Source organism: Oryzias latipes, chromosome 16 (assembly GCF_002234675.1).
Source record: "Oryzias latipes chromosome 16, ASM223467v1".
Taxonomy (NCBI): Eukaryota; Metazoa; Chordata; class Actinopteri; order Beloniformes; family Adrianichthyidae; genus Oryzias; species Oryzias latipes.
In genome coordinates, this window is record NC_019874.2 from 17,333,066 (window position 1) to 17,343,181 (window position 10,116).

The following is a 10,116-nucleotide window of genomic DNA, read 5'->3' on the forward strand; positions in this document are numbered from 1 at the left end:
CACCACTTCATGCAGCACAACGATGGACGGTCCCATCTTGCAAAGATTTGGATGCAATTTCTGGAAGCTAAACTGTGCTTTCAGTTCTTGCATTACCTGTGGAGATTACTTTTAATGTCCGCTTTTTCAATGCTTTGGAACTCAGCGTATTCTACTTCCTGCCAATACCAACCAACTCTGCTCATCCACTGAAGATGAGGAAACTACAGACCACAACTACCAACCTGATAGATTTTACTGGAATGTGTTGACAAATCAGATACTGATGCTACCACCCCCACAAGGCTGTAAAACTGCACTTTTTGTATGGGACCTCTATTGTGGCCTAACTAAAGCACACTTGTGCAATAACACTGTCAAATAAATATCATATAAATAACAAATCGGGATCTTGATATGACACTGCTGTGGGGAAAATAGACATTCGGTTGAGAAATATTTACTTGTGTACAGTAAGTCAAAATTGAGGCAAAAACAAATGTTGATTTATTTTGTTAAATGAACAATTGCCAGCATCTCCTCTCCAAATGCAGTATACGCAAACATTTTAAAGTAAGATTTGCTATTTGAAAAATAAGCTATCAGTTGCTGAAAACAGACAAATTAATTTTGACAAATGAAAAAAACATTGGTGTGTGTCATTTATAGTGGACATGTTCATCCGCTGAAGTTATTTTTGATCCATAATAAATTATCTGGTGATTTTAGCACACACAAAATGCCTGTAGCCCTAAGCCTTTATGAGACACAAATATGCAAACACACTTTCTGTGCATGTTTTCAGAGACTCAAAATCAAAACAACACACTAAAACTCACTACCCACTAGCTGACTGCATTCACACACACTCCCTGCTCTATGGGTTTATCTTCATGATGATAGTAATCAGTATGAAGCCCACTGGCTACAAAAGCGAGCTGCTTGGTAGTCATTACCGTTAGCTTAACTGTTTACACTCGTTAATCAAATTAGCAAGTCTCACACTGTACACACTTGCAAAAAACTGTGCGCACGCAGACATGTGCACACTGGCGTTCCCATTCACGTACACACACAGGAGATGTAAACACAGAGTGGGGCTCTGAGTTGCTTCTCAGATTAATTATCTCTGTCCTAAAGCAGAAACGCAGTCAGAGACAGGGAGGTGGAAAGAAGAGAGATCTGCACACTTCTGTAGGTAGAGAGATGTAAACGAGATAAATGCACAAAAGGAAACGTGGAGGCAGACAGGAAGGAGAACATCAACAAAAGCTGAACCGGCATGACGTTAAATCAAATTGTTTTTAAAAAGTTACAGAAGAGGACCAACATTCCTCACTTCTTTGGGGGATGATGATTTAGAGATCATCAATAATTCAATAGATTTGTAGGGTAAATAAGGGACAATAGCTAGTTTTATAACATGAAAACACTGCATGTAAGAGTCATTCACCTTTGTTTTTCCCACTGTATCAAATATATATTTAAAAATGAATGTACATGAGTGCCTTGTGCATCATCCAGAGATAAGTGATTGTCAATCACAGTTAGACATGCCCTACAGCGTAGTTTACCCATTTATTTGAGGCCCAGTGTATTCAGAAACAACAACTACTTACTCATCAAAACACAATCATCCTGCAGTTAAACTGATTTCATTGAACACAAGAAGAATAGTGATTACTTTATCTTAATAAAAACAAATGTTTCAAACTGTTGACTGAAGAAGCTATTAGATAATATGAAGACTCTTTCAAAAAGTAGTCCATCACTTGCAGACCAGAGTTGCTGAAAATGTGGAAACATTCTAAATCTATGATTTGAATATATGTAGACATGGACATAACTTTGTCTAAAAGATGTAATACATTATACAAAAAGTAACTTTTAAAGACACTCTGATGAAAACTTTGTTTCTTCTTGTAGCATTCTTCACATGATGGAGAACATACATAAATAAAATTAAGCTTGAAACTGCATTTCTGAGTATGTCTTTATTTAAATCGTTGTTAAGCAGGACCAGACAATAAAAGGGTGTTTAAAAAAGCTTGTAGTTCAAATTTTGTTATTAATTTTTGTTCCACCTGTAATATTTGATTGGGGAGTTTAGGAGCTGTAAGCTAGCAGGAGAGTGTGAACAAAGGGATGATGGGAAAACCTACTAACTGTCCCACACACAACTCAGAGGTGATCTTTGAATGAACCACCGCTTTGCACTATGAACTATGAATTTTGAACTATCCCCTAGAAAATGACAGGTTTTTCATTTATGATTGGAGTGGGACTTTAAAGTAAATGTAAGGGAGTTATCATAAGGGTTCAGCAATTTATCAAGGAAACCATGAGTGTGGCAAAAAGGCTACAAGCTTAATTTTTGTGTTTTTAGTGGTTAATTAGCAGGTAATTCAATAAAATGTTAAAGGACTGAGACCTGAAAAGCACCGAACCAAAGTTTAGTTTCTCTCTTGGTCAACATTAGGTTTTTTCTTATCAAAAATGTTGTTTCTACAAGTGAAGAGTTGGACTCTAATGAGGTTATTTTAAGTCTAAATTAAGGTGCTTTGCCACAGTCATTGAGCTGTTTCAGGCTGATTTTTTTCTGCATGGAAGGTTAAATTAGTTTTCTCTAAGAGACAAGAGATCTTGTGATAAAGTGTTTAGGGGTCACCTGTTAAAGCAAAATCATAAAACTGTCAGAAGCCAGGGTCTTCAAACCCAACACAGCAAAAACTGGAGTGTTGATTCAACTCCCACAGAGTCAATTTCAACACTTTTTCAGGGTTTATATAGCTCCACACTTTTTTGAGTTAAATTAACATTTTCAAAATAGTTAAATTATTTAACACCGAGTCAGAGTCACTTGTTTAACTCAATTAATATGTTAAATTAACACCGAGTCAGAGTCACTTGTTTAACTCAATAAATATGTTAAATTAACACCGAGTCAGAGTCACTTGTTTAACTCGATTAATGTTAAATTAACACCGAGTCAGTCTGGAGTGTTGATTCAACTCCCACAGAGTTAATTTCAACACTTTTTCAGGGTTTATACAGCTCCACACTTTTTTGAGTTAAATTAACATTATCAAAATAGTTAAATTATTTAACACCGAATCAGAGTCACTTGTTTAACTCAATTAATGTTAAATTAACACAGTCAGTCACTTATTTAACTCAATTAATGTTAAATTAACACCAAGTCAGTCACTTATTTAACTTAATGTTAAATTTACACCAATTCAGTCACTTGTTTAACTCAATAAATATGTTAAATCAACAGTCAGAGTTCCTTCTTAACTCACTAATCTTAGCAAGACACTAAAACTATCCAAAAGTGTTTTTTAATCCAATACTATAATACGATACAACAGTTGAAATTATTTAACCGACAATGAAATACTTCCCAAAAGATGTAATTTAAAAAATATTTAATATTTCACTCTCATGCAGTTAAATAAAACATATTACATGACAGAATAACAAAAAGACTTGGATGGGAGCGGGAAAAAACAATTTGTTCTACGCCTCTATGAACAGTGTTGAGGTGCTTTCTAAAGCCTGCATCAGTTTGAAGCTGAAGCCTATAACTTGGCTGACAACAAAACAACTTGAACTTTGATCCAGGATAATAACCATGTTCAACTCTTATATGTGAAATCAACTGCTGGGACAAACTTTCTTGCACAAAAAGTATGAGCATTTTGATCAAAATGCCTTTAATTGTCTTGACTTTAAATCTGGATTGTGAGAAGCACCTCCTGGATAAGGAGTTTGGCTCTCATGTCTCGAACTCTTGGTGAAACCTTAATTTTACCCATATCAATATTATAAACTGTTGTCTGCAAAAAGGTGTAGAAATTCAGAAGTGCACCATCATAAGACACACTGAAAACACAATGAGCTTTAAAAAGTTCATCAAATGCCCCAAGGGAGCGGTTTGCCTGGCATGGGATGAGATGGTTGTCAATGGAGATGTAGAATCTGTTGATGTTCCTCTTTTCGCGACCAACGGCAAGGAGGTACGGCTAATGGTTGTGCTGATTCTGAAGATGCTCCTCCAAAATGCAGCAAGACTGAGGTTTAAAAGGGACATTGGACACTCAAGTCAGAAATAGCACTGCACAAGTGAACACAAACATTCTATGTTAAAGGAAACTTGCCTAAAATTTGTTTCATTTATCTCTTTACCAGTTTTACACATGATCAAAATTAACAAATATAAAATTACCTTGAGAAAGTCAACTTTTTTAACTGCATCAGAGGCGCTGATTTTTGGATACTTTGGCCCCCCAGGTGGTGGTGGAAGATATAACAGCAACAAAAGCGAGGCCATCTCTGCGTCATGAGCTATGGAACAAAGAATGAATTAATAACAAAGACTTAAAACAATGATCTTTAAAAGGGCAAAAAGCAGTTACTCTGTTGGAAATGTTAAATATTTTTAAAACTCTGCCTGTCTGTAGAAGATATGTGCCGCAATAAATAATACAATGACAGTACAAAGTACAAAATGTTAATAAAGTATTGAATTGTAAACACAAGAGAGCAAAACTCACTCATTGTCTCATCACTGCCTTGTGGACTCTCTGCTGAATGCAACAGCTGACGAAGCTCTGGTGTTGAAGTGAGCTGCTTGGCTTCTTTGATAACGTTACATCTAAAGATCGGGTCCCATCGCTGAAGCAGCCGGTTGGATACCTCGTCATTAAACAAGAGAATGAAGTCTTGATTCACCTATGAGAAAGAAAATATACCACCAACACATTCAGCACAACACTTCAAGTAGTTCTCAACATACCACTACATACTTACCAATCCTGTGGTATCCAGGAATCTCGGGAAGATCGACAGGATGTCAAGTGCTTTGTCTGAGTCATTGACGAGTTTTTGCCGATGCTGAAACGTCTCTTTCATCTTTCGAAAAATTAGTGTAGTGTCTGTGGCATGGTTGAGCAAAGACATTGCCTCCTGACAAGCATCTCCATCCAACTGCTGCTCCTCAACTACAACAGATCTCTGGAATTTAGGGCCCCCTGAGGAAAAGAAAACATACACTTTATAGAAATCAGGTCCTAGTTGCTGATCAGATAGGTAAATGAAAAAAATACATATATAATTAAAGTCAGTCCAAGAAAATGTTCAACCAATCTAGTTAGGGGAAAGTGGCTTTCTTATGTCAGACATACAAACTACTTTTGTGAAAGAGGTGACAGAATACAAATCTAAAACCCTCTTTGTTCTCTTCTACTACACTAGCTGACATAAGGTAACCAGTTTGCAGATGTATTACCTTGTCCTTGAGAAAGGCCAGTGAGGCTATTTGAAGTGGTAGATTCTCGTCGATACTTTCTCTGGATTGTCTTAAGACGCCAAGAAATGTATCCTGTACTGCTTGCAGAATCATAGAAGAGTTCCTGAAATGGAAATTCATTAACACTTATTGTGCATTGTCTGTCATTTTTAAGAATATCAGAAATCAAAATGCCCACCCAGAACCCAACAACACAAAACATAAATACTATCTCAACAAATATTACAATTATAATTATATATACATAGCCTTTCTCGGAGTATGGGTCTTTCAGGGATGGAAAAAGTGTCACTATCCCAAGAGCATATTCTTCTCTAACAGCTTTGGTAGGGATATGTCTGGGAAGAGATTCAATTGGGATTACTAATGTAATAGCTAAACAGTTTTGATTATTTTTTAAGTGTACAAAAACTGGACACATTTACCTGTGTTTATCAATCATGTGGGCCACTATTATACTGACCAGCTTTCTTCTGGTAGAATCTTTAAGAGTCTGTGATGTGTGATATTCTTCAAGGACCTCCTCACCACCGGAACTGGTTCCGAGTACAGCTTCGATCAACTTAGAGAAGACAGAAATTGTAATTAAACGGAAAATAACAAATGTTGACAGTTAAAGATAAATGAGCTTTGTTACAACCTTTTTTGCAGAAACTGCATTGATTGTTCCTTTAACTCTTGATTTTTTCCTTGGGATCTCATCTAGAAGTATAGTTGATGCATTTGCACTTGAACTGAAGCTTGAGTCAGACCGTTCAGATGGAGAGGACAAGGAGCAATCGGTAAACTCTAGGAGAAAAAAAAAAAAAAAAGACAGCTTTGTTCACATGTGGGAAATTTTTGCATCTTGTAGGATTCCACATTATACTACAAATTGTTTTTTTTTCTGTAGACTGATTTGAGAGTTCAGGTTCCACCATTTGACACTGAATTGCTTCATGTAACTGACCCTTTACATTTCTCACCATCACTTGGGAAAACTGTTAAAAGAACGCTGCCTTGGCTGACAAGGTCATTGAAAATGTCTTCGTCAACTTCTGTCCCTGTTGCATCTTTGTATACTACTTTTACGTCAGGTGGCAGGCAAAACCTCTCGATGACTGGAAAAGATCAGATATTTCTGAGAGCACCTTTTAAGCCAGCACTATTCTCACTTCACAAATGATTAAACTAATTTGGATAAAAATCACCTACACAATCGAAATTTAAAAAAACAAACCTTTTTCATGCAGTTGCATGAAATCAAACTCTCCATCAACTTCATCCACCTTTACATATTTCTGCTGTTGGTGGTAGCGAACCTGAACCAGCATTTTACTGAACCATACCAAAAAGAGAAAACATGACAGAAATAAGCATTTTATAGCATACAACTTAAACAATTCATATGAACACAGTAAACCTGTATCAACCATGTTATACACTACAGAGGACTGAAACTTTTAAAACACATTCAGCGGATTCCAGAATAATGTGTGTGAGGCATGTAATATGCATAGTCAATTATGTAATCACCAACTCTGGTATATGTTAGAGTGAGCTTTCCATAAAAAAACAAGAAATAATCTGAGGGGGAAAAAAGCGAGTGGCCATGCTGACACTGTTAACATGACGATCAAGACTTACCTCCTTCATTTAAGGTTTACCAGCTGAGAACTTCCGAAGCTGAAGAGCAACACCAATTGACCTACAAGAGTTAGATTATAAAATTTAGTTACCTTTACAATGTGGTGTAGAGATTGATTAAAGCAAGGTTGCTTTATAAAATTCAATTATACTTAAGTAACACCCCCTCCCGCACAAAAAAGTGACAGCCCATATCTTTCTAAAGGACACAAAGATTGACTTATTCGTAAATGCTAGCGTTAAATCATTCTCCATGGCTCTAAATAAAACAAACATACAAAAAAATAATTGTATACATTTTGCTTGTAAAATGCATTTTGCAACACATCTAAAGAGTAAAATAAAAATTTATTCCCCTATTTCATTTAATCATCTAGCTAACGTGACATCCAGCTATTACAAGCAGGAAAGGCATACTTATTTATTAGATTACTTCAAAAAGGTAAAAATAATAATAAGATTAGAGGATCTTTTTGATATTTTCGCGGTGAAAATAAGAAAATATAAAGTTCAGTAGGCCTGAGCAGGCGGCCTTATCAAGCCGAAGCGGCTTTGTGCCCGCCAACCAGCCTACCGAGGCGGGGGCGGACGTGGAGCACTCCAGCCCCATCATGGGCCCTAGAACAAGCTGGTGACCTGTCTAGGGTATTTCCCACCTTCGCCCAACAGTATCCGGACGTGCTCCAGTAACCCAGCGGCCCCAAAAGGGTTATAAAGCAGGTTAAAGATGGATGGATGGACGTTCGGGATAAAAAAAGTGACATCGAGTCGCCATTTTGTATTTGTACTTCACCTGCTCATGGTCACTGAACACGTTGAGTCCAAGATTGCTTACAACCTCCCCAACGTCTCTCTTTTTTTAACTTAGCTGAAAACGTGCTGCGCTCAAATTGCGTCGCATATCCTCTACACTGAGTTGATATTGAAACTCAACGTCTGTGTGAATGAATTATGAAGCATTAGTTAGCATTACTTTTCGGGTAAAGCTGCATTTACACCTTCTGTTCTGCCTGTAAGTGTAACGCTTTACATAAACATGAACGCCACGGGTTGTTCCCGCTGCCTGTGTGAAAGCAGCTTAACAGCAACAAAAAAGCGTAGAAAAGTTATACAGTTCTCCCTAGATACATCATTGTATACACTAACTTTCATTTAATATTATTTTCCCCAAAAATTACAGTTACTTACCACTTGTGAAGAACCTTTTACAGCACTGATGAAACCTTCCGCAGCTCATGGAAAATTACCAGCACGATGCACTTTCTTCCACAGGGTTTCCGAGGCGGGAGCCCAGGGGCCTTGACTCTCTACAGTGTTCAATGAGCTTGATTTGGCCAAAATAACTCCAACACTGAACATTATTTGAATCGCAGTGAGTTAAAATAACACTTCAAGAGTGTCAGCCCGTTGTACTATCTTGCACAGGGTTTCCGAGGCAGAAACCCAGGGGCATTGACTCTCTGTAGTGTTAAATTAGCTTCATTTGGGTAACACTGATACATAACCCCAACACTGAACACCATTTGAATCACAATGTGTTAAAATAACACTTTAAGAGTGGAAATCAACTCTGGTTTGTTTAACCCCGAAATTTCAACTCTCCAGTTTTTGCTGTGAATGTTACCCCAAATGATCAGCACTTCCACTGGATCGTTCATCTTGAATCACATTGGAAAGACTTTTTCAGTTAACGGAGAGTCACAGTTCCCTTCATCATGTAAAAACGTGATTTATTACATCAGCCTTCTTTATTTTCTGTACTCCGTGGTTAGGCCTTAAGAGCCAATCCTTCAGACCTGCAGTAAGCAAAATAAACACTGACTGGTTATTGATTTCTATTAGAATGTTTTGGCCCGCCAATTTCCCTACTTGTCTATTACTTGGCATATTTGTCCTGACTGATCTCTTATTCACCTTTTTTCCCTGCTGTCTTAGCGCTTGGCAGATTTTCCATCTTCGCTGTTTGTGCTGTACCGTCTCTATGTCTACACTCCTCCATCGGCTTACCCCTCTGGTATTCATGCAGATGGGAAAGTGTCAGACACTGGTGAGCAGCAAAGTGCACAGTCTAAGGCTCCATTCAGTTCTAAGGATTTATGTACAGGTTGCAAAATCATATAAACAGGAACTTTTTTTTGTTTGTTTGTGGTAAATGCTCAACAGGACAGTGACTGAAAACCAAACAATGTGAAGAAGTTCCTGAAAAAGTTTAGTTGTTGATGGATTTGGTCATTCTGTCAGTCACACCAGGTTTGCTAATCATTCACAGCCGTCTTGATTACCTAATTGTCCTCAGTTTATTTAAGTGTCTGTTTTTGTTTTGTTTTTTTAGTTTTTCCTCCTCAGAGTATCTGTTTTGTCACCTTTTTGGTTGGATTTAGTCATTGAACGTTTCTGCCACCGAGTCTGGTCTCCTGCATATTGGGTCCTACGCCACCTGTTCCTGATTGAAAAGAATCAAGAAGATTTGAATTAGTAACTTGCAAAACCACTTTTGTGTACTATAAGCTCAAGTGATTTCAGTTTTTCACCTCAATAAAACATCTTGCTTTGTTTTTCCCCTCTTGTAGATTTTGCTGCTCTGGATTGACCTGTAAAAGCAATTTGACTAAGATTGGCCATAATAAAAGCTTTTTTTTTTTTTGCAGATCCAGTGGCTTCCAAAGCCCTGAATGATTAGTCCCGCACTACATTCCTGACATTCTCAAAATGAGTTTTTCCTTTTAACATTTACTCTTATCACATCTCATATGCCTCATGTTCTGATTTAATCATCTATATCCATTTTATTTTGCTTTCCTACCAAATCTTACTTGGTATTTTTCTTTAATATCTTTCTCCCTGCTTACATTTTGAAATAATCCTCCTTTTTGCAGAATTGTAAAACTCAACTAACGTCAGAGGAAATCTTGAACTAAAATCTTGCTGCAGATGTACTCTAAAACCCCAGATGAGGTCCTTTTCTTCTTTACTTTTCTGACCTTTCTGACTTTTCTCCAAAATTATAGGACTCCATAATAGTTATTTTTTTTGTCCAAATGCCCTCATTTTGGTGTTGCACAGTGGTGTGGTGGTTAGTGCTTTTGCCTCACAGTAAGAAGGCCCTGGTTCCAATCCCAGCTGGGTCTTCTCAGCATGGAGTTTACATGTTTTCTCCAGGCACTCCAGCTTCCTCCCACAGTCCAAATGACTGTTCACTG

The 10,116-nt window shown here is 37.4% G+C and overlaps 1 protein-coding gene across 3 annotated transcripts; it reads right to left on the reverse strand.

The window, feature by feature from the left end:
* Nucleotides 1–3,390: 3,390 nt before the first annotated feature.
* On the reverse strand, nt 3,391–8,309 carry LOC101167233. Of its 3 annotated transcripts, XM_023964669.1 has the most exons (12): nt 8,105–8,308; nt 6,917–6,977; nt 6,510–6,607; nt 6,256–6,390; nt 5,931–6,079; nt 5,716–5,852; nt 5,535–5,628; nt 5,270–5,393; nt 4,792–5,012; nt 4,536–4,713; nt 4,208–4,326; nt 3,391–4,052 (listed from the first exon to the last, which is right to left on the reverse strand). In XM_023964669.1, exons 3-12 carry the CDS (start codon nt 6,601–6,603, stop codon nt 4,005–4,007), a joined length of 1,299 nt encoding a protein of 432 aa, XP_023820437.1. In that variant the 5' UTR covers nt 6,604–6,607; nt 6,917–6,977; nt 8,105–8,308; the 3' UTR covers nt 3,391–4,004. The 3 variants fall into 3 exon arrangements, with proteins under 3 accessions (XP_023820437.1, XP_023820435.1, XP_023820436.1); XM_023964667.1 differs by having other exon boundaries at nt 5,270–5,628; nt 8,105–8,309; XM_023964668.1 differs by lacking the exon at nt 6,256–6,390 and having other exon boundaries at nt 5,270–5,628.
* Nucleotides 8,310–10,116: the final 1,807 nt, after the last annotated feature.

Excerpts from the sequence above, each read along its gene's own strand:
- LOC101167233 (XM_023964667.1), bottom strand. The coding sequence starts at position 6,603 with ATGCTGGTTCAGGTTCGCTACCACCAACAGCAGAAATATGTAAAGGTG. Across the intron at positions 6,080-6,255 it reads AACAGTTTTCCCAAGTGATG|AGTTTACCGATTGCTCCTTG; the intron begins GTGAGAAATGTA and ends TTTTTCTCCTAG. Across the intron at positions 5,013-5,269 it reads TGGCCTTTCTCAAGGACAAG|GGGGCCCTAAATTCCAGAGA; the intron begins GTAATACATCTG and ends TCTTTTCCTCAG.